The 25,792-nt window shown below is 42.5% G+C and overlaps 1 protein-coding gene across 5 annotated transcripts in view; it reads right to left on the reverse strand.

Moving 5' to 3' along the window:
* Positions 1 to 2,956: 2,956 nt before the first annotated feature.
* The window catches only part of SH2D1A (SH2 domain containing 1A), a 146,207-nt gene continuing 123,371 nt past the window's right edge, over positions 2,957 to 25,792 (reverse strand). For all 5 annotated transcript variants that reach the window (XM_044268735.1, XM_044268738.1, XM_044268740.1 and 2 more), the window contains 2 exons: positions 13,966 to 14,098; positions 2,957 to 4,108 (listed from right to left, as the gene is read on the reverse strand). In XM_044268735.1, coding sequence (XP_044124670.1) covers positions 4,104 to 4,108; positions 13,966 to 14,098 — 138 coding nt within the window. In that variant the 3' untranslated portion in view covers positions 2,957 to 4,103. The remainder of the gene's footprint in view (positions 4,109 to 13,965; positions 14,099 to 25,792) is intronic.

A 25,792-nucleotide genomic window follows, 5' to 3' on the forward strand; every position in this document is an offset into this window, starting at 1 on the left:
AAACCCATACCATCAAAGATGCAGGCTTCTGAACTGAGCGTTGATAACAACTTTGGTTGTCCTTGTCCTCTTTGGTCCGGATGACATGGCGTCCCAGATTTCTAAAAAGAACTTTGAATCGTGACTCGTCTAAACACAGAACAGTCTTCCATTTTGCCACACTCCATTTTAAATGATCCCTGGCCCAGTGAAAACGCCTGAGCTTGTGGATCTTGCTTAGAAATGGCTTCTTCTTTGCACTGTAGAGTTTCAGCTGGCAACGGCGGATGGCACGGTGGATTGTGTTCACTGACAATGGTTTCTGGAAGTATTCCTGAGCCCATTCTGTGATTTCCTTTACAGTAGCATTCCTGTTTGTGGTGCAGTGTCGTTTAAGGGCCCGGAGATCACGGGCATCCAGTATGGTTTTACGGCCTTGACCCTTACGGACAGAGATTGTTCCAGATTCTCTGAATATTCGGATGATGTTATGCACAGTTGATGATGATAGATGCAAAGTTTTTGCAATTTTTCGCTGGGTAACACCTTTCTGATATTGCTCCACTATCTTTCTTTGCAACATTGTGGGAATTGGTGATCCTCTACCCATCTTGGCTTCTGAGAGACACTGCCACTCTGAGAAGCTCTTTTTATACCCAATGTTGCCAATTGACCTAATTAGTGTTAATTGGTCTTCCAGCTCTTCGTTATGCTCAAATTAACTTTTTGCAGCCTCTTATTGCTACTTGTCCCAACTTTTTTGGGATTTGTTGACACCGTGAAAATTTGAATCAACGTATTTTTCCCTTAAAATGATACATTTACTCGGATTAAACGTTTGATCTGTCATCTACGTTCTATTACAAATAAAATATTGACATTTGCCATCTCCCCATCATTGCATTCAGTTTTTATTCACAATTTGTTTAGTGTCCCAACTTTTTGGGAATCCGGTTTGTATATTGAAGAGAATAGTGCCCAATACTGACCCCTAATTTTCAATGTTGCTACCATGGTTTGATTATCAGTTCCCTCTTTAAGTATGTGAGATTGCATCCATATTCTCAGACTACCATAGGCACAATGGATTTCAGCACTCTAAGACACCCCAATCTGTTCTCCTTGGACACAATCATCAGTGGATGACATATGCCACTATATGTCTATACAGTGACATATATTAAAGGCTTTCTTCTGAGATATACCTCCAATGAAAGGCCCCAATGCTATGTTCACAGACCATAACTTCCTGTGGCTGAGAAGTTACATAGGACCTACCAATCTTTACAAGTGTTGGCAGCTGCCGACAACATTGGTTTGAACTGTACATTAAAAATCACTACCAATATGGCACAAAATATCAAGGGGGATTATCTTTTGGTGGTTTAACAGTCTGTTATAACTATGAAAACATAAATCATGGAGCTCTTTAAGATTGCATAATTAAATTAATCAGATAATGTTAACTGTCAAAACTAATAGAACAGTGGTCAGAGAACCGTCTGAGCTGTGTAGTTCCAGAGTTTTTTATTTTGTACAAATCAGAGTTATATTTTTCTGCTTCTCTTCACACAGACAGAGAGCTAATTCAGACAAGTACTTACCATACTGGGATCTAGAGGAAGTGGCCAGCAAGTACTTAATTTGGAAATGGCCCAAAGATGTGATATCAAGGTCCAGGATAAACTATCTAGCCAGTAGGACCTCAATACGCCTGCAACCTCGTAAAAAATAATCCAAATTGTGAAAGTGTCCAGCTTCACGGGTAAAGATGGACTCTCTATTTGAATGTACTAATGATCCATGTACTCTTGAGATATGGTCAATTTTTGCAGCAGTTTTTTTTTGGTTAATAGAAGGTTCTCAGTTACATATATACAGTCACCTTTCGTTACATTGCTGCCCTGTGCTCAAATAAAGAAAAATTCAAGTTTTTCCCCCATCAATCTGAACACAACACATCTTAATAAAAAAAACAAAAAGAGAAGTTTAGAAATGTTTGCAAATTTATTAATAGGAAAACTAGAATTTCACATGGACAAAGTACCCTTTGCTATGGTACTTAAAATTTAGCCCTGGGAGCTTCACATTTCTATAGATCATCTCTGAGATGTTTCTACATCATTATTAATGGTAAATTCAGTTGATTAGACATGATTTGGAAAGACACACTGCTGTCTATATTTGTCTCACAGCTGACAATTCATACCAGAGCAAAAATCTAACTAAGAGGAGGAAGAACTGCCTGTAGAGCCCAGAGACAGGATTGCATTGAGGCACAGATCTGGAGAAGGGTATATTTCTTAAATGGAAGAAGTTTGGAACAACCAGAACTCTTCCTAGTGCTTCCCACCCCACCAAAGATCCTGTGTGCAGAGGTCAACTATCACTGCAACATTCCACTAATCTTGGCTTTATGACAGAGTTACCAGATAGAAGCCTCTCCTCGGTAAAAGGACCTAAAGTACTCTCAGACTGTGAGCAATGAGATTTTCTGGTCTGATGAAATGTAAAGAGATTTTTTGGGATTATCATTAGTGATGAGCGAAGTGAACTTCAGTTATTACATCCGAAGTCGCTTCGCTCAAAACTTCGGAATAATACTGTACGGAGATCCATCTCTGTACGGTATTAAAATGTATGGGCTCCTATGAGCCGAAGTTAGCTATTCACGAAGTCGCGTGAGACTTCACTGAATAACTTCAGTAGTTGATTTTTAAAGTGGAAAACAACATTAAAACTTGAAACCAAACTAGGCTTCGTTTCTGACTGGTAACTCTGAACCGAAGCCAAGTTCAGTTTCAAGTTTTACGGTAGTTTTCACTTTAAAATTCAACTACTGAAATTATTCTGCGAACATTCACGTGATTTCGCGAAGAAATAACTTCGGCTCATATGAACCCATACATTTTATTACTGTATAGAGACGGATCTCTGTACAGTTTTATTCCAAAGTTTTGAGTGAAGCGACTTCAGATGTAGCATTTGAAGCTCGCTTCGTTCATCACTAATTATCCTATTGATTATCTATCTTCATCCATCAATTCCTGCGACCCCCACCAATCAGCTGTGTGAGGAGACCGTGGTGTTGCAGTAAGAGCTCATACCAAGCACAGTGCAGTCCATTTGATAGCTGCTGTGCTTGGTATCACTCAGTCCATTCACTTGACCAATGAATGTAATATAAAATGGTCTAGGAAGAGGCCTAATTGCTCACTAAGCGCCATGGTCTTTTCTCGCAGCTGATCATGACAGTCCTGGGAGTTGGACCCCTGCTGATCTCATATTGATGACCTTTCCTGAGGATCACTTTTATTAATGAGTATAGAGGACATAATTTGCTTACAGTAGTTCTATGAAGTATCAGCATGCTAAAGTGGTTTTCCAATCTAATAAAATCTACCAAGACAGTATTGGGGTCATTTATCAGACTGGTGTAACGTAGAACTAGCTTAGTTGTCCATAGCAACCAATCTGATTCCACCTTTCATTTTTGACAGCTCCTTTGGAAAATGAAAGGTGGAATCTGATTGGTTGCTATGAGCATCTAAACCAGTTCTACTTTACACCAGTTTGATAAATGACCCAATATGTGTGTGAATGCTCACCATTCTTGCCCATTTCTGTATAGCAACTTTGCTTTGATGCCAAAAGGGCTTGCTGTAGATGGTATTCCAGTATTGAGGACTGTGGTTTCCATGATTCTTCTCGTTTTCACAGACATTGCAGTTATTTACATCTCACGCATGTCCCTCTATTGGAAGGTGTAAGGTAGGGCAGTTCTTGCTCACTGTACTAACACACAGCACAGTTCTGCTAACAAACAATTATCTGCTATTCTATTCCTCACTAGAGCTGCTGCTCAGCATGTTAAACACAATTTCTCCAGAGATAGAGAAAGGCAGAACCAAGGAGCAGTGAAGACAAGAAGCATGTGATGCTTGGCATCCTGTGCTACAAAGAGGATAGATAACCCCATGTTCAGTGTACAGGATATTACACCAGCAGGAGATAAACACCAGGAGCTTGATCATGTAACTGCATGTGCATCTTCAAAATCTACATAATAATATTTTCTCAGACAAATGTTCCCATAAAGAAGACAAAGCTGTCGATGTCCCTTGTTAACCTGCAGTGAGGAAAGAACAAATGGTCAGACATAGGAGTTATATTACATTGGATATGTTTGCTCAATAATATATAATGATCGAAGCATTGAGGGTTATTTATTATACTGAAATACGCCTATATTAGGCATATTTCAGGTGCAGATAGCGGTGCAACGGTTAGTTATGTCGCTATCTGCGACATCCGCTCATGCCAGGTATAGAATTTTGGGCATGGCATGGATGGGGAAGGCCCGTCTCAGTTACCATTTTCTATGCCTGTTTTAGGCATAGAAAAAGGTCTAAATGTAAGACAGCTCGGAAGCTATCTTATATTTAGAAGCGGAGGTGGATCCACCGAAGTTGTGAAAAAGCCGGCGCCTCTTCATAATTCTGGAGGATCCACTGCCACAGATAATAAAACTGTCTAAAATGCTAGTCTTAATAAATGACCTCCATTGTATTCCCATAGACCAGTTTCCCTGTATTGTTATGGTGAGCCTACTTCTAGTGAAAAGAAGCCAATTATATATTATATGTTGTATTATGGAATCACTGCAAATGCAATTCTCTGTTATATTACATTGGATCTTCACCTTAGGGACTGGTCATTAAATGCAGCATATTTGTTTTTATTAATAGTCAATGCTTGAGATACAACCGGACAAAACGTCCAACACTGCATACGTAAATGCCTGAAACAACTGATACAACAATAATCATCTGTAGATTAGGTTTCCATATTGTATATTCGTTGCAGTGTTTTTGCTACACTATAATTCCACAGGAGAGTATATTATAATGCAAGTGAAAGGGGTTGTTAGTAAAATCACATTCACATGTAGTGTAAAAATCCTCAGTGGACTGTAGACATACTGTCATTTTCCACTGGTTGAAATCCTTGGCTAAATAAGCTAATAACTAATTTTATCTGTACAATCTTGAAGAAATACTGTTACATTTTACAAAATGACCCAGTTTTATCACAGCTTATTCCATCCAAACCCAATACTACTTTCAGGAGAGATGAAACTCTAGAAAACCTGCTAGCCCCTAGTGCTTTGAAAGACCGTGAGGTAGTACAGTGCTGATATATCCACCGTTCCTGGAGTGTAGAAATGCAGATGCTCTCATTGCCTATGTTGCCCTATCATTTCACATGGGGCAACCTCTTTTTGCTCCTCCTCTACCAAGGAATTTTTTCAGATCAGCAATTATTACACATGTACATCTAGCTATATAATTTATCTATTGCAATGCCCTTGTGGGCTCCAATATGTTGATCACACAACACAAACTTTGCAAGCATGGCTAAACACCCAAAGATCCAACATTTACCGCAGCAAAATGGATCATAGTGTTTCACATTATTTTTCTTTGATTAATAATAATAATCCTTATTTCCTTCAAGCTTTTGTGTTAGAACAGGTCCCCTGACGTTTAAAAAAAATTGATCCTTTTAAACAACAGAGAGGCTTTTTGGATTAAATGAAATGTTTTTTTTTAGCAATTTTAATATCTTTAAATGGAACCTGTCACTGGGATTTTGGGTATAGAGCTGAGGACATGGGTTGCTAGATGACCACTAGCACATCCGCAATAACCAGTCCCCATAGCTCTGTGTGCTTTTATTGTGTAAAAAAAACAATTTGATACATATGCAAATTAACATAAAAGAATCATATCTCACTTGTGTGACCAGAGAAGAGTCATATTTTCAAGCTCTGACTCATCTCGGGTTAATTTGCATAAGGATCAAATCAGTTTTTATACACAATAAAAGCACACAGAGCTATGGGGACTGAGTATTGCAGTTGTGCTAGCGGCGATCTAGCAACCCATGTCCTCAGCTCTATACACAAAATCCCGGTGACCGGTTCCCTTTAATCTTTGTGTCTTCACTATTTTACTTTTTAGTGCTAAATTGTCTTTTAACAATAAGTATTTAACATTAGTACTAATTATGTATTGAAATTTACATGAACGGTTCTGTTCTGTCCATTTCCCATAATAATACTCTATACTGAAGCTTTTTCTTTTTCAAGATATTTATTCCAGTAAAACTTAACACAACTTCGGTCCTATCTCTCCTTGTGTTTCGCTTAGTTTTGGCTCCATGACTGCTTGTGTATGCTATATCTTGATGTTTCTTCTAGTATTTGTCCAGATTTATTGTAATTTGTACATTTATATATCCAATTGCTGTACATTTTCTGCTTCGTTATATTTGTATTTTTTTGCTGCTACTGATTTACATTTTTTCCATATTTTGTTCATTTGAGTATAACACCAGTTTTAATTCTGTGACCTTTCCACTTGTATTCCCGCCTATTTGATGACACTTCCTGTTCCTGTAATTCAAAGAACGGGGGCACATCAGAATTGAAGTAAGAGTGCCGGCACACGGTATATAATACACAGTATAATTCAAAGAAAAAGAATACCGAGATAAGAGCCGCACATCTAAAAATATATCAAATTTATTTAAAGCAACAGACACGACAAAAAATGGTTTAAAATCATTGTATACAATAAATCAGGGAGATGTGAATCAACCATGTACACATGCCACACTGGCTCACCACAAAGCCATAAACATGCCCCCATATAAATGAATATATTACAAGTTAAAATGCCTGAAATCCATCAACAAAAATGGAGGACTGAAATACTTATCATTTAGGTGGCATATTGGGGGTATGCGTGGTGGTCAGGAAAAAAGCCCAACGCGTATCGCCAGGCTCTGCTGGCTTCCTGTTCCTGTCTGTATAAATAACTGGTGTGTTCACTTAGTATGTTGAGAAACAATCTGCGGTCGGCACTGTAGCCTATTTATAGGGTTTCCCATGGATTAAATGCGCTCTCATGTGGATCCCTGGTGGTGCTCTGCATTACAGACAATATTCACTTATGATGTGAGGAGAAAATAAAAATTGCAGCACTCACCGGATTCTTTTGCAGTCTCTTTATTTCTCTTTAACTCCTTATGGACCCAGGACGAGAATGTTCATCCTAAAGGGCCAGTACTTTGCGCCCCAGGATGAGCATTCGCATCCTGCGGTCCTTCTCTTCCCCCACTTACGGTACCATGATCAGTGGCAGAGATCCGGCGGTTACTGACAGTCGGATTCCTGCTGCATCCACCAGCATCGGTGATAACACTGATGCCGGTGGATTAACCCCTCATAAGTTTAAAAAAAGCATAAGGTATCACCGCGTATCGACCAGCTCTATAAAAATATCACATTACCTAACCCCTCAGGTGAACAACGTCAAAAAAATAAAATAAAAAATGCACCTTACATCACTAAAAGTGCAACACCAAGCAATCAAAAGGGCATATGCCCCTGAAAATAGTACCAATCTAACCATAACCTCATCCCGCAAAAAATAAGCCCCTGCCTAAGATAATCACCCAAAAAAGAAATAACTACTGCTCTCAGACTATAAAGACACTAAAACATGTTTGTTTTCTTTCAAAAATGCTTTTATTGTGTGAAATGTAAAAAAAAAGTTAAGTAGACATATTAGATATTGCCGCATCCGTAACAACCTGCTCTATAAAACTACCACATGACCTAACCCCTCAGATGAACACCGTAAAAAAAAAAACGGTGTCAAAAGCCATTTTTTGTCACCTTACATCACAAAACGTGTAATAGCAAGCAATCAAAAAGTCATATACACCCCAAAATAGTGCCAATCAAACCGTCATCTCATCCCGCAAAAAATTATATCCTACCTAAGGCAATCACCCAAAAAATAAAACAAAATTATGGCTCTCAGAATATGGAGACACTAAAATATGATTTTTATTTTTTCTAAAATTATATTATTGTGTTAAACTTAAATAAATAAAAAAGTATACATATTAGGTATTGCCCCATCCATAACGATCTGCTCTACAAAAAACATTGCATAACTGAAAACCTCAGGTTAACACCATACAAAAAATAAATAAATGTTGTGAAAAAAAAAACTTTTTTTTTTGTCACCATATCACATAAAGTGTAATACCAAGCGATCAAAAAGTCATACGCACCCTAAAATAGTGCCAATCAAACCATCATCTCATCTCGCAAAAAATGAAACCCTACCTAAGACAATCACCTAAAAAAATAAAAAAAACTATGGAGACACTAAAACATGATTTTTTTTTGTTTAAAAAATGCTTTTATTATGTAAAACTTAAAAAAAAAAGTATACATATTAGGTATACCTGCGTCCGTAAGAACCTGCACTATAGAAATATGATATGAACTAATCCCTCAGGTGAACACGAAATTTGGTTCGATACGAATAAATTTGCGATGAATTACATTAAAATACGTCTATTTCCTAGCTGCAGAGAGCCTTTATAGTGGTGTAGAACACTGTGCCTTGCAGTAACACGCATATGGAGTCTGCTTTAGGAGTGAAATAATACTGTGAGTCCATATGACAAACATCGCTCTTAGAATCACTGCACACTTCCCTTATTTGGTCAGTCATGGGGCCAAAACTGACCAAATAACTCAAGTATGAACTCAGCCTTACAGGTCGATGTTAGCGCCAAGAAGATGCGCACCCCTTTTACACCGTCGTCAGCAGATTCCACATAGATATCTACAGAACCTGTTCTTTTAAATGCTTATACAAGTAGAGCCCTCAGACAGAGTGGAGAGGGTGTCAGCAGTAAGTTTGTGTTGATGTCACTAATTATTTTGCTCTTCCTCTGATCCGCCAGAACAATAACCGAATGAACCGAATTCCATTATCCTTTCATTGTTGAAATTTTTTATGTGAGACATGCTTTTTTTCTGGAAAATTGATGGGTGATTGTAGACCTCCTTTTGCTGTATGGACCGAATTACGTCGTCCTGGGTCCAGCAGCAAACATAATGAAGACGCTGTTGACAACACACCAGCAGACTTTGCCTTTACTATCTATTTACAATTAAATCAAGCAGCTTCAGTAAGTTGAAAATATTCATGTTATCAGTGACTGCTGGACGCCTGTGCTGATCGGGCGGGCGCAGCTCCTGCACCCATCCGATCAGCCCGCCATACATGTACGGTGCTGGTCCTTAAAGGGTTAAGTCAAGCAGCTTCACAATATTCATGTGCTTTTATCTGCTCCGTCTGCATTCGATCTCCACAGCACACAAGACACGACAGGAGAGACTCTGCTTTGAAGTCCAAGTCCAGTTTCTTAAGATCAGGAGTTCCATCAGAATTGTGCGTAACATTCTTGCTCCCTGTGCAAAGTCATAACAAAAGGATTCCGTAGGCATACTCATTAGAGGAAGCTAAAGCTGGTTGCCCCAATTTTAATTCATTTATACTTTAGAGTATATCACTGCACCGCACAAGGGCGATTAGGCCCTAATTTTTTTTTCGACTTTTACACAAGAGGCTTTTCAGCAGATAAGTGCAATGCTGAACAGCGAATATATTTTTTTTTCCGCCACTAATACACAGCAAACTAGGCTATAGAATATATCACTGCACCGCTTTTTCCACTAATACATGCAAAAAAGGGCTTTAAAACAGATAACTGCACCGCTGAGCGGCAAATATATTTTTTTCTTTTCCACTAATACATAAAAAAAGGGCTTTAGAACAGATAACTGCACCGCTGAGCGGCAAATATATTTTACTTTTGCCAATAATACACAACAAAAAGGGCTGTAATTTTTAAATTTCCCCACACAATGGCTAATAAGCTCTTTTTTCCGACTAATACAAGCCAAAAAATGCTGTAGAACATATAACTATGCCGCAATAGAGCAAATAAAACATTTGCACCCTAATAAGAACAGTTTGATGGAATTACAGAGCTGTATAATGGAAATTTGGGTGCCTAGTCATTGCTGCAAGGTGTAATAGGATTGTTCCTATTACCCAGGCTGTCACCTCCCCGACTGATCCCTGTTCAACAGAAAAGGTGTGAAATGATTCTTTTCCATCCTTTCCCTACATCGTGAATAATCTTTCGATGGACTTGTAAATAGTTTTTTCTTTAGCACAATAATGTTTTTTCTATCACTGTCCCTAGCGCCTGCAGACGTCTCTCCCTGCACTAAGTACACTGGTAAATGGCAGAATCTAAGATGGCTGCAAGCATGGCATTATGGGTGATCTCGCCTTCGCAGAGTTCCTTTCTCCATGTCCTCACACGTGCAGCAGCCATTTTAGGAAAAAATGTGATTCGTTACCACGAAGCGCGAGGAAATTCGCATTTTGTGCGAATCGAATTTTTCCTGAAATTCGAAACAAATTCCACTTCGTCAGCTTCGTCTTGCTCATCTCTAATTAACCCAAAGGTCTCATTGCATTTGTTTGTATTATCCAGGAGGATTCTTTTTGGAGTAATACACAATGTCTATCTCCTCCATTTCTCAATACTCCTACTACTTCTATACCTACACATGTAAGTATGTCACAGTCCTACCAATGTGCTTCTCTAACATATTATACTAACTTAGTTAACCCTACCCCTGTCTAAATTTATTTTTTATGTTCTCTGAATCTTGCATAAAGGCACCTTATGGTTTTCCCTATGCAAAATCTCCCACATGGGCAAAATATAACATAAACCACATACTGTGCCTTGCATGAAATGAACGGCCTCACTATATGTTTCATTCCTCCTATGTTCAAATATTTCAGTCTAATCATAAATCTACAAGCTGAACATTGTCCACATCTATAATTCCCTTGTGGAATACCATTTTCTAAACCAATTATCTTTTTTATTCTCAAACTTACTCCTCACTATCTTGTCTTTAATGGTCTTACTTATAAAACTGATATGTATGTAGATTGGCTACTGTGAAGGGGATACCTTCATATTTAAGGGGTACTAATGATTTTATGGAAGCCATTAGAGATATAGAGTGGCAAGAAGAGGACCTTTTAGTGTCAATAGATGTGGAGAGGTTACAGTATATACAAGGATACCACAAGAATTGGGGGTTCAGGCAGTGAGTAAGATATTGGAATGCCAGAATAAAAGTGAAGAATATATTGAGTTTGCGAGAGAAGCTCTAGAATTTCTGTTGACACACAAAGCCTTCATGTTTGATGGTAGTTGGTACTACCAAAAAACGGGAACAGCAATGGGGACAACAGTCTCCTGTACCTTTGCAAACCTGTTTTTGGCAACCTTTGAAAACGAGTATGTGTTCACCACCAGGAATATGTTTATGAAAAATATCAAGCTTTTTCTGAGATTTATTGATGATGTTTTTATCGTGTGGAGAGGAACTGAAGTGCATTTTGAGGAATTTGTGAAGTACTTGAACATCCAGAATAATATGAAAATGAGATTCACTAGTAAAATAGATCCAAGGGAATTGGAATTTTTAGATGTGAAGGTTAGCTTACAAGGAGAGACATTAGTCAATATAGTATACAGAAAATCTACTGCCACAAGTTCCGTCTTGTACTTCAGGAGCTCCCATCCTCCTCATGTAAAAAAAGCTGTACCATACGGGCAATTTATAAGACTAAGGCTACTTTAACACTAGCATTTTTGCTGGATCCGGCAGGGTTCAGCAAAAACGCTTCCGTTACTGAAAATACAACCATCTGCATCCGTTATGAATGGATCTGGTTGTATTATCTGTAACATAGCCAAGACGGATCCGTCATGAACTCCATTGAAAGTCAATGGGAGAAGGATCCGTTTTCTATTGTGTCAGTTTGTGTCAGAGAAAACGGATCCATCCCCATTGACTTGCATTGTGGGTCATGACGGATCCATTTTGCTCCGCATACCATGACTGAAATCAAACCGCAGCATGCTGCAGTTTGCTCTCCGGTATCAGAATGCAACCAAATGGAACGGAATGCATTTGGTGCATTCTGTTCTGTTCACTTACGTTTTGTCCCCATTGACAATAAATGGGACAAAACTGAGGCGTTTAATTCCAGTATTGAAAATCTTAACACTAGTGTGGCATATGTACAGCTGTAGCCGCGCTAGCGCTCATTGTTTTCGCATAGCGTTGCTAACTAATCGCAACTTCTCATCTTTCACTATGAATGAAAAAACAACTGTACCTGCAATACACAACAAGGCCAGTAGATGGCAGTGTGAACCTAAAGTACGTAATAACACTGCACTACACTATGCCTGATCCTCCTAAACTATAAACCTCCCCTCCTCCGCAACCTTTCTCTACACATGAGTATTCTTATCTTTTTTTTTAAGGCAAAAAACTGTGGAAAAATGCACTTTTCCCCAATTTCACGTGCACCATTTTTAAACTTAATTGAGTTTTTACTTCTGTATGCCTCCAGATTTATTTCTGTGTTTGCTCTTATTAAATAAAAAATATGCTGATGTATGTTAATTTTTTCAGACTTTTATATATTGTATTTTAAATTTAAAAAGGGAAATATGAATATAAAAACAGAATATGGGCTGATATTACTTTATTGACCAAAGTATAAAAGAAGAAGAAACCTCCCTAAAGCAAACTATTTGCATTACTACACACCTAAATGTACACACTAATGGGTTTGAAAAGTAAAAAACTGTATCAGATATAATGCCACCTTCTTGTACCAGGCTCTAGTTTTACTTTTCATCAAATAAGGTTGAAGAGCCCGATCAGAGTGGTCAACACCCCCACAAACTTGTATTCTTTGATACACAGTGTCTTTTGTCTGTCCGTCTCTCTCTCTCTTACGGTGACCATGGTGTTGGTATGTACAGTGCTTAGCATAAGATCCCATTCACACAACTGGATTTTCAGTCCGCATCCGATCAGCATTTTTTGTGGATCGGATGCGGACCTATTCATTTCAATAGGGCCGCAAAAGATGTAGACAGCACACTGTGTGCAGTCCGTATCCGTATTTCTGTTCCGCGGCACCTGCAAAAAAAATAGAACCTGTCCTATTCTTGTTAATTTTGCAGACAAGAATAGGCATTTTTATCAAGGCCCGGACAGTCAGATCCTCAAAACGCTGATATCTGTGTTTTGTGGATCTGCCATTTGTGGTCCACAAAAACAGATGCGGTCGTGTGAATGGAGCCTTAACACCATTTTATGGTCATTGCACTTAAGTGAAACGATTGAATCATTTGCTAAATTCAAAGAATTCCCCAATTATACCCACTATCTAGCTATGTCCATCTATGGGCCCAATTACGCTGCCTGATGTACGGGCAGTAGAAGCCCCAGTGGGTGATAACACATTCATCAGAGCTTGTTTGCACTGGTCTGATCACACAGGCCGATGCAAACTGAATGTGGGAGGCACATTTGCTACCGCACTTGTGCCTCCCCCATTCTGTTATATTGATCACTGGCAGCACATCTCACATGTACTGCCAATAATCATGCATATTTCCTCCTGCTGATTGGCCATTTGATTATACGGGCCAATTATCATTAAGGAACATTCCTTTGTCCCCGATAATTGGCCCAAAAATCATGCAATTTAATAGTATTTATTTTAGTTCAAAGGGAAGCTGTCAGCAGTTCTGGTTATGTTAAGCAGCCAGCAGTAGGTAGGGCCTGCTGGGAGCAATACAAACATACCTTTTGTGGAACTTTTATTATCAGGAGTAGTATGAATATGAAGTTTTATTCTGCCAGGTTTTGCTCCTGCAAAAGCACAGGGTGGGGATTCACTGAATTTCTTTGCATTGGGCTTTTATACAAGCACTCCCTTCTGCTCTGAGGAACAGCTATAGCATCCCAACAGGCAGAGAGCAGAGAACACTTCACATTGAAGCTGACAGACCACCTTTTAGATATTAAAATATGATTTGTAATCCTATGAAAGCAATTCAATCTTTACTATAAATGTTAACTGATTAGGACACTCTCAAATACAGAAAGTATCACAGTTTAGCATATCCCAGCATTTCATACATCACAACCTTTTGCATTCTTGGACATATTCCTCTCAACTGGGTACTGCAGGTGGGTTACAATTCCCTGATCTGGTTTTGTGTAAGCAGAGATCAGATTCTGGATCTTTCTAAACATCCTTTTTGGGACCCCGGGTGCTGCCTGGACATAAATAAAATAAATAAAATAAAATAATAATAGTTAGAAAATGTGTGATCATGTAAGTGCAAAAAATATACTTTTTATATGAAGAAGCACAACATGTGCCTTAAAGGGGTATTCCGGGTTACCATAAATATAACTTATGTTTTAGACTAATTCATCATCAATAACTACCTAATATAATGTAAATTTCACATATTTACCATTCCGTTGTTATTAAAGAAGTTTCCTTACTCTGCTGCCCACTTTGTTTCCTCATAAATTATCTGTAGTTCTGAGCCTTTGTTAGGTCGAGCATGCTCAGTGTGTTGCTATCAATTCTCTAGGTAAAGGTCTTGTAAAACTAAGGGAGTCTTAGTGTGTAGAGATGGCCTTGCGATTCGTCAGGCTGTCGATATGCAGGGAACTTTGCTCGTTCGCGATTCGCCAAACATGCGACTATATGGCGATTTTCACATGCGCAATATTCTTCTGCACCGAACTTTAACCCATGACACATCCATCAGGTGGGACAGGACAGCCAATTGAGACGTTTGAGCACATGGACACACCCCCAGCCTATAACAGAACCTGATCTGGCAGCCATTTTACATTCTGTGTTTTGCCAGTGTAGGGAGAGGTTGCTTTGTGGAGCAAGAGCAGGCTATTAGGGACACAAAAAGTTAGCTAATAGGGCCACAAAAGTCCTTTTAAGGACTGGTATATGTGTGCTATCGATAGGTGTGATATAATTATAATATACTTTCTAACATAGAAAGTATATTATAGTGCATTTGTATTGTGCAGCAGTTGTGTGCGGTTCTGCTACGATACCGCAGCTATATAGAGGGACAAAAGCTATTGGAATAACTAATTGCAACTGGTGTGATATACCTGTTGCCCCCAAAAACACTGATTAAGGGGTTTGATAAACCTGCTTCCACAAAATACTGATTGAGGGGTGCTATATACATGCTTCCGCAAAAAATTAATTAAGGGGATTTATATACCTGACGTTCCGCAGGGATGGTCAGGGTCGGGCATCTGCACCAGGCCGTTGCCTAAGTGGGAAGTTGGAGAAGGTGCGTGCGATAACTTCAAAGGGTGCACCAGAGTTGGTTGAGTGGCTCAAAAAGGCTTCTGCTTCTGCACTCTCCTCATCCTCTACATCTGCACCCTCCTCACTCTCTGCTGTGTGCACCCCCAAAGACACCACCACCACCCCTATAGTCCCTCCACTTGAGTCAGAGGAATTATTTTCCCATCCATTCCCGGACCTTACCGATGCGCAGCCATTCTTGGCATCGGATGAGGAAGAGGAGGTAGCAATGGCTGCCACCCAGCGGTCTGACGACAGTACCCAGATCAGCCCAAGGAGGGTGGTCCCCGCTCTTGCTGCCTACTCCGTGATCTCTAATGTCAGTAGTGGTGAAGAGGATGATCATGACGTGTCGATAGACATCACGTGGGATCCCACAAGAGATGAAGAGGAGGGGAGTTCATAGGAAGAGACGGAGCAGCAGATAGGGAGGAGAAGGAGGAGAAGCAGTGCACAAAAGGCAAAAAGCAGACTGCAAATGTTTCTGGAGCGAGCCATCCACCATGCACGGTCACATCTTGCGCTCCCAGGATGCCGACACATGGCTCTGCAGTGTGGGGCTTTTTTTAACTTGTCAGCTGCTGACAATAGTTTTGCCATCTGCAGCCTGTGCTGTCAACTCATAAGTGGCGGTAAGCCCAACACTCACCTAGGGACCACCACCTTAAGAAGTCACCTGGCCTCCCATCACTGAGCCCAGTGGGAGCAACGCCGTCAGAACCCACAAAGCCATACTCCCGGCGCTCCATGTCCTGCCTCTTCTCCTTCTCCTCTCTCCTCCAATTCATCTGGCAGAAGGCAGGCTTTCATGGCCCAAATGTTCGAGCGTAAAAAATTTATGACGTCGGAATAACCCTCCAACTATTGCCATATAAACTGGTGGACTCTGAGGCCTTTGGAAAATTTGTGGCCATTGGCACACTGCAATGGAAAGTCTCCAGAAGGAAATATTTCTCCCAGAAGGGCATCCCAGAGCTATATGGCCACATTCAGCGGCAAGTGAATATATCTCTGGTACACAGTGTCAGTGCCAAGATACATCTGACCACAGAACCGTGGTCTAGCAAACACGAGCAGGGAAGGTACATAACTTTTACTGACCACTGGGTGAACCTTCTGACGGCCATCAAGCATGTAACCCGTGGCACCCATTTGGATTTGATGTTACCGCTACGGATTGCATGCAGGATTGCCTCTTCTTCTCCTCCTACTCCATCCTCTGTCTCCTCTTCGGCTGACTCCTCCTGTTCCACTGCTACCGCCACTTCTGCTGCACCCCCGTGATCCCCAGAACCTATTCGACGTGCCAGGTGAGACGTTGCCATGCTGTGCTGCGGCTGTTGTGCCTGGAAGCCAAGAGCCACACTGGTTCTGCACTGCTTTTAGCTCTGCAGTCACAGGCCGATCAGTGGCTAACCGCGGTCAATTTGACAGTTGGTAAAGTGGTGTGCGACAACTGTGCAATCTGCTGAGCTTGCTGAAACAGGGCAAAATGATACTTGTGCCAAGTATGGCATACGTCCTGGACTTAGTCGTGCACATATTCGTTGCCAAATACCCCGGGGTCCAGGACTTATTGCGGCAGGCCAGGAAAATGTCTGGCCATTTTAGAAGATCTTACACGGCCATGGCTCGCCTTGCTGACATTCAGCGGCGACAACACCTGCACATCAGACTTCTGATTTGTGACAGCCCGACGTGCTGGAACTCCACCTTATATATGCTTGATAGGCTGCTCCAGCAGCAACGTGCTATTAACAACTACCTGTAAGATCTCTGCAGCAAAATAGGTTCTGGGGAGCTTGGTTTCTTTTCACAGTGTCAGTGGCTGCTCATGCGCGACGCATGCAGACTTCTACAGCCATTTGAGGAGATCACCAAACTGGTTAGTCGCAGCCAGGGCACCATCAGTGACATCGTACCTTACGCCTTCTTTCTGGAGTGTGCATTGTGTTGTGTCATTGATCAAGCCGTTGAGGAGCAGGAGCTGGAAGATGAGGAAGTCACAATGCTGAATGAATTCCCAGGAGGAAGTCTGAGGAGGATGGTGGCTGGGGGGAGGAGGAGCAGGAGCAAGAAGAGCAGGCTTTGAGGGGGACTTTAAACCTTTCGGGGATCCCTGGTGTTGTCCGTGGCTTGGGGGAGGATACCGAGGATGCCATTCTCCTGGGCGATGAGCAGGAGCCAGGGTGCTCCACCATTTCCAATTTACTGAAAATGGGGGCCTTCATGCTCCAGTATTTGAAGAGGGAGCCCCGTATAAAAAGCATAAAGGGCAAGGACCAGTACTGGGTGGCAACCTACTTAGACCCCCAGTACAAACACAAAATGGCAGACATGTTACCAGCATCACAGAGGGCTGGCAGAATGCAGCATTTCCAGGCCTTGCTGCGAGAGATGCTGCATTCTGCTGTTGCGGGCGCTGGCAGAGGAATTTCCACCCACAGCGAAACAGGTGCGGGTACCAATCCTACTGCGCCTGCAAGAAGACGACGGTTTGAAGATGCGTTGGTCACTTGGGATATGAGATCATTCTTGCAGCCAACCCATCGAGGGCTGCCCTCCGGATACAGCCTCAGGGAATGCCTAGAGCGACAGGTGTCCAACTACATCGGGTTAAAGGCCAATGTGGACACACTGAGAAGCAAGGAACACCTGGACTACTGGGTGTGCAGGCTTGACATGTAGCCAGAGCCAGCACAATATGCCATGGAACTCTTGGCTTCCCCCTCGTCGAGTGTCCTGTCCAAAAGGATGTTCAGCACAGCAGGGGGGATTGTGACCGATATTCGCACTGTCACGGATGGTGTTGCAGAAAGCTGGAACTTATAAATAAACATCCGACTGGCTTGATCCCAAAGTAAGGAGCACATGGGTGAGCCTTTTAAAACCCCTAGAGCTGTATTGTAGACGATGGCATGCCCACGTACCTAATACTGTGTGACACCTGAAAACCCTAAATTAGTGAGGGGACACGACCACCGGCTCCCTGCACTTAATACGGACTGGCGGTGACAGTACCTCTCCCTCTACGGGTGGACTCCAGACACTCAGAGCCCACCTTCTCAGGATGAGACCTATATGCACCAAAAAATGGTGACTTATCAGAGGACTCCAGGCGACGGTTTTTTAAAGCAAACTCAGCAAGGGACAAAAAAGAACACCAATCCTCCTGATTCTCCGCCACAAAACAGCGCAGATATGTCTCCAGATTCTGATTGACGCGTTCGGTCTGACCATTCGACTGCGGGTGAAAAGCAGAAGAGAACGACAACCGAACCCCCAAGCGAGACCAGAAGGCCTTCCAGAATCTGGAAACAAATTGCGTGCCCCTATCAGAAACGATGTCTGAAGGAATGCCATGCAATTTAACAATGTGATCAACAAACGCTTGCGCCAGCGTCTTAGCATTGGGTAACCCAGGAAAGGGAATGAAATGCGCCATTTTGCTACTACCAGAATCACAGTCTTCCCCGAGGAACGAGGCAGGTCCGTAATGAAGTCCATGGACAGATGCGTCCAAGGACGGGAAGGAATGGGTAACGGGAGGAGAAGAGAACCCGATGGCCGTGAATGAGGGACCTTGGCATGAGCGCAGGTCTCGCAGGCTGCCACAAAACCATCAACCATCTTACGAAGAGCCGGCCACCAGAATCTCCGAGCAATGAGATCCACTGTGGCTGTACTCCCCGGATGCCCAGCAAGGACAGTATCGTGGTGTTCCTTAAAAACCTTGTGTCGTAAAGCGAGAGGAACAACCAACCTCCTAGGAGGACAAAGATCAGGAGCCTCTGCCTGGGCTGCCTGAAGCTCTGCCTCCAAATCAGGATAAAGAGCAGAGACGACCACCCCTTCAGCCAAAATGGGACCCGGGTCTTCAAAGTTCCCCCCTCCCAGAAAACAACGTGACAGGGCATCCGCCTTCACATTTTTAACCCCAGGGCGGAACATAACAACAAAATTAAACCTAGAAAAGAACAAAGACCATCTGGCCTGTCTCGGGTTCAGACGCTTGGCCGATTCCAAGCAGGCCAGATTTTTATGGTCTGTAAACACGGTAATAGGGTGTCTGGCTCCCTCTAACCAATGGCGCCATTCCTCAAAAGCTAATTTGATGGCCAACTCCCTATCTCCCACATCGTAATTTCTCTCTGCAGAGGAGAGTTTCCTTGAGAAAAGGGCACACGGTCGCCATTTGGCAGGAGAGGGACCCTGAGATAAGACCGCACCCACACCCACCTCAGAAGCGTCCACCTCAACAATAAAAAGGTAGAGAGACATCAGGTTGTACCAAAATGGGAGCGGAAGCAAAACTCTCTTTGATACTAGAAAAGGCTTTAAGATCATCTACCGACCACGAAGAAAAGAAAAATCTACCCCCTTTTTAGTCATAACAGTGAGTGGCTTAACAACAGAGGAATAATTCAAAATGAACTTTCTGTAATAATTGGCAAAACCCAAAAACCACATCAGCGCCTTCTGATTCTAAGGAAGCTCCCAATCAAGCACAGCGCTGACTTCTCAGGGTCCATGCGAAAACCAGAAGCGGAAAGAAGAAAACCAAGAAATTGAATCTCCGGAACCGCAAACACACATTTTTCCAGTTTAGCGTACAATTTATTATCCCGCAGAATCACCGAGACCTGACGTAGGTGGTCTTGATGAGTCTTGAAATCAGGAGAAAAAATCAAAATGTCATCTAGATACACCAGTACAAATTTCTCCATTAAATGATAAAAAATGCTGTTCACAAAATGTTGGAAGACGGCCAGAGCATTCATCAAACCAAAGGGCATAACCAAATTCTCGAAATGACCCTCAGGGGTATTGAAGGCCGTATTCCATTCGTCCCCTTCCCTGACCCTGACTAGGTTGTAGGCCCCTCTTGAATCCAACTTCGAAAAAACCTTAGCCCCAACAATCTGGTTAAACAGGTCCAGGATCAGATAAAGCGGATATAGGTCACGAATCGTGATACGGTTCAGCTCCCTGAAATCCAGACAAGGTCTTAAAGAACCATCTTTTTTCTTAACAAAAGAAAAAAAAACATCAGCAACAAGGACTTCGAGGGTCGGATGTGTCCCTTTCTCAGGCTCTCAGAGATATAAGTATGCATAGCGACTCTTTCAGGTTGGGAGAGATTGTATAAATGTTATTTTGTCAGCTTGGCGCCTGGGATGAGATTAATAGGGCAGTCGTACTCCCGGTGAGGGGGCAACTCCTGGACACCACTCTCGAAAAACACATCCGAAATTTCAGAGAGAAAAGATGGCACAGTCTTGGTAGAAACCTCTGAAAGAGATGCCGTGAGACACTTCTCTCTGTAAAAGTCACTCCAACCATTTATTTGCCTTGCTTTCCAATCAATGGTGGGGTTATGTTTAGTGAGCCAGGTAGCCCCAACACTAGAGGAGTAGGTAATCCGCTTACGAAACATGACATATCCTCAACATGAGTGTCACCCACAGTCAAACGGATATTGTGAACTATGCCTTTTAACGATCATTGAGAAAGTGGAGCGGAATCGATAGCAAAAACAGGTATATCCTTTTCCAAAGTGCACACCTGGAAACCATGCGTCGTTGCAAATTGATTATCAATGAGATTGACAGCTGCTCCACTATCTACAAAAATCTCGCAAACAATGTTCTTGCTGTCTAGCGCCACCCTGGCAGGTAGGAGAAAACGGGAACTACAAGTAAACCTTCAATTTCCGCATTAACCTTGCCAATAGTAGCAAATGGAAAGTTTTTAGAGGGTTTTTTCTTTTTGTTTTTCTTTTATTACCATCAGAAAACTCCATGAATCTCCTGGAGGGGCAAACATTAGCAAAATGATCTATACCCTTACAACAGAAACAAACCCTCCTCTGAGAGCTGAATCCTCTACTATCAGAGGCAAGCAAACCCAGCTGCATGGCCTCCTCCTCAGAGGGGATTGAGAGAGAATGAGACCCCTGCGCACTGAATGAGACAGCCCCACTGTCCTTGGACTGAATATGACAGGAAGGAGTAGTCTCCTCTCTCTCTCTAAGACGCCTGTCAATACGAACAGCTAGAGACATGGCAGATTCTAACGAGGCTGGTCTCTCATGAAAAGCAAATGCATCTTTCAATCTTTCCGAAAGACCATGGCAAAATTGACGTCGGAGTGCAGCATCATTCCAACCAGTATCAGCTACCCATCTCCGAAATTCAGAACAATATATCTCTGCGGACTGTTTACCCTGGCATAAAAGACACAGTTTAGATTCAGCCAGAGCATTACAATCCGGGTCATCATATATCTGCCCCAGGGCTACAAAAAATTGCCGTGCCCCCACCGGCAGCGAAAAGGCCCAAGACTGAGAGTTATCCCGGAGCAGCGAGATGATGATCCCCACCCTCTGCTCCTCATCACCAGAGGAATGGGGAAGTAGGCGAAAATGGAGTTTGCAAGCCTCTCTGAAGCGAACAAAATTCTCACTACCCCCGGAGAACGTATTCGGAAGAAAGATCTTAGGCTCGGAACAAACTCCATGAATGCCAGCAGAACCGGTCACCTGAAACTGAGACACAGTTTTACGGAGATCTGCTACCTCCAGCGAAAGACCTTGCATGCGGTCAATAAAGGCTGAAACCGGATCCTTGCTTAAGACGGTTACGGCGGTTTATAATGTCACGGATGGTGTTGCAGAAAGCTGGAACTTATAAATAAACATCCGACTGGCTTGATCCCAAACTAAGGAGCATATGGGTGAGCCCTATAAAATCCCTAGAGCGCTCCCTGACTGCTATGCCCATGCAAAGATCTTTATGGTAGACGATTGCATGCCCACGTACCTAATACTGTGTGACACCTGAAAACCCTATAATAGTGAGGGGACACGACCACCGGGTCACTGCACTTAATATGGACAGAGTCAGGGTCACCTATAATCAAGCCAGCAAAGAAACACAAATAAAGGAAAAAGGCTTATCTGAGGAATCAGCAGCTGCAGCCTCTAGCAGTGAACACCTCACCCAGGAAGTAGTATAAACCGGAAAGTTAGGCAGTATGGGAGGGAATATAAATGGAGACAATTAGTGTAAATAGGTGACACCTGGGAGAAGGAAAGGAGATGACAAAGTGAAACAAAACAAAGAACGTCATGCAAGAGGTAAAGAAGAACGTCTGCCAGACCTTCTCATAGAACTGGCGGTGACACGCAGTTGCCTAGCTCACAACAGTGTGGACTACCTCACATTTCTAAAAATGAATGAGGCATGGATCTTTGAGGAATTCAACACCTGTGACGACCACATGTAATTGAATTTCCTCATGCCAGGCGACACATATCCGCCACCACCCAGAACAAAGCATGGTCCTTGTCTTATGTATATACAGCGGAATAAAAGGCATTTTCTGTCAGGTGAATGCCTAATTTTTGGGGTCTATAGTCCAGTTGCCTACAGTAAACTTTTTATCCATTGACCACCTAATGTACCTCCAGACACAATTCACTAGTTCTTTTCTGTCATGTGAATGCCTAATTTTTGGGGCCTGTACTGGCCTACATTAAAAATTTTAGCCAGTGACCACCTAATGTACCATCAGCCACATCATCACAAGTTCTTTTCTGTCAGGTGAATGACTAATTTTTGGGGCCTGTACTACAGTAACATTTTTAGCCAGTGGCCCGCGTAATGTACCTCCAGCCACATAATCACAAGTTCTTTTCTGTCAGGTGAATGCTTCATTTTTGGGCCTTATACTGGCCTAAAGTAAAGTTCTTATCCACTGACCGTCTAATGTACCTCCAGCCACATAATCACTTGTTCTTTTCTGTAAAGTGAAAGCCTAATTTTTGGGGCCTGTATTGGCCTACAGTAAAATTGTTATCCAATGACCGTCTAATATACCTCCACCCACATAATCACCACATTTACATAAAAGTTCAGGTTCGGGGTTCGGCGCTTTCTTGGCGCTTTTTAAAAGGCTGCACAATGTGTTTTGTGGGTGCAGTGCACAATTTTTTTAAGCCTGCCCTTAGCCAACTACTGCTGAAAACGAGCTTTTTTTTCTTCAGTTAGTCAATATCAATACATAAGCCATTTTATGCAACAATAGTGTGCCAGCACAGGCTATCTGCATGTCTGCAAGTCCAGAAATACAGCTTTTTGCTTACTGGGGTGAAAAAAATACATCTGTTAAATATAGTGCACATCTGGGATTACACGTGCATAAGTGATTGTCACATTTTGGCCAGAAATACAGCTTTTTGGTTACTGGGGTGAAAAAACCCTCTAATATACTGCACATCTGGGATTACACGTGCTTAAGTGATTGTCACATTTAGGACAGAAATACAGCTTTTTGGTTACTGGGGTGAAAAAAACATCTAATATACTGCACATCTGGGATTAGACAAACATAAGTGACTGTCACATTTAGGCCAGAAATACGGCTTTGGCATACTGGGGTGAAAAAAGCCTCTGATATACTGCACATCTGGGATTACACATGCATAAGTGACTGTCACATTTAGGCCAGAAATACAGCTTTTTGGTTACTGGGGTGAAAAAACCCTCTAATATACTGCACATCTGGGATTAGACAAGCATAAGTGACCCGCAGAGGGGGTAATCGGATAAAAATGTTGAAAAAACGCATATCCTATTGGATTCATACATTACAGACATTGGAACCCATGGGGTTAAACCGGGAGTATGATTTGAATAGCTTCCTGTAATTCTCCAAGCTCCATTTTATATAGTGTGTGTAAATACCCCAAAAAAATTATTTATTTGTTTTTTTATGTATTTTTTCAGAAAACGTGAGGAACCCCCAACCACATCATCTGAGTTAGAAGTCACCATGATCATTGAAAGAATTCCATATGATCTTCAAATACTACTATTTTGATTGATGCTGCTGCAGTTGGGCCGCTTCTCACGTGTTTCTGTTGTTGCTTTATTTTTGTTTGATTGATTACTATGGTTACCTGATGTCATTTCCGCTTAGGCGGTCTATTTAAATTGTGTATACTGTGTCATTATGTATGATATATCTGTTTGAAAAAGGCTTGTATGTGACGAATAAAGAGATTTAATCAGCAGAAGAAAAAGTGAGTGCCGCCGGTCTTTTCTGTCTAAGCATAAGTGACTGTCACATTTAGGCCAGAAATATGGCTTTTTGGTTACTGGGGTGAAAAAAGCCTCTAATATACTGCACATCTGGGATTACACATGCATAAGTGACTGTCACATTTAGGCCACAAATAACGCTGTCATATAGAGTAAAAAAAATAAAATAATTGTGTGCAATACCCTACATCAGGGTTTTTATTGGCAGTTAATTATTTTTAACAGACTTAACCACTTTTTACTTTGCTCTGTAAATGCTAACTATGAGGCAAACATCTAAAAAGGGACGCGGTCATGGTCGTGGTGTTGGTGGAGCCTCTGGTGCAGGGAGAGGACGTGGCCGTTCTGACACAGCTACACGTCCTACTGAACCTACTACCTCAGGTCCCAGTAGCCGCCAGAATCTACAGCGATATTTAGTCGGGCCTAATGCCGTTCTAAGGATGGTAAGGCCTGAGCAAGTACAGGCGCTAGTCAATTGGGTGGCCGACAGTGGATCCAGCACGTTCACATTATCTCCCACCCAGTCTTCTGCAGAAAGCGCACAGGTGGCGCCTGAAACCCATGCCCATCAGTCTGTCACATCACCCCCGTGCATATCGGGGAACCTGTCTGAGCCTCAAGTCATGTAGCAGTCTCTTATGCTGTTTAAAGACTCTGCTTGCACGGTTTCCCAAGGGCATCCACCTAGCCCTACCCCAGGGGTGGAAGACATAGACTGCACTGACGCACAACCACTTATGTTTCCTGATGAGGACATGGGAATACCACCTCAGCACGTCTCTTATGATGACGAAACACAGGTGCCAACTGCTGCGTCTTTCTGCAGTGTGCAGACCGAAAAGGAGGTCAGGGAGGAAGACTGGGTGGAAGACGATGCAGGGGACAATGAGGTCCTAGACCCCACATGGAATGAAGGTCGTGCCATTGACTTTCAGAGTTCGGAGGAAGAGGCAGTGGTGAGACCGAGCCAACAGCGTAGCAAAAGCGGGAGCAGGGTGCAAAAGCAGAGCAGCCCGCAACTCTTTGCCTGCTACTGGCCACCGTCACCAGGTACCGAGCACACCTAAGGCAGCTTCAAGGAGTTCCCTGGCATGGCACTTCTTCACACAATGTGCTGACGACAAGACCCGAGTGGTTGGCACGCTGTGCCATCAGAGCCTGAAGTGAGGCATTAACGCTGTGAACCTCAGCACAACCTGCATGACCAGGCATCTACATGCGAGACATGAGCTGCAGTGGAGTAAGCACCTTCAAAACCAAGAAAGGGCCCCTCCTGCTCCCTCTTCTGCTGCTGCCTCCGCCTCTTCCTCCGCCTCTGGAGGAACGTTGGCACCTGCCTCCCAGCAAACAGAGGATGTGCCACCAACAACACCAGCTCCGTCACCAAGCATCTCCACTATGTCACACGGAAGCGTTCAGCTCTCTGGTGTGCGATAATGGGCAAAATCTCATTGCAGCTCTGGGACTAGCCGGTTTGACGCACATCCCTTGCCTGGCGCATGTGCTGAA

The sequence above is a fragment of the Bufo gargarizans genome, chromosome 9 (assembly GCF_014858855.1).
Source record: "Bufo gargarizans isolate SCDJY-AF-19 chromosome 9, ASM1485885v1, whole genome shotgun sequence".
NCBI lineage: Eukaryota > Metazoa > Chordata > Amphibia > Anura > Bufonidae > Bufo > Bufo gargarizans.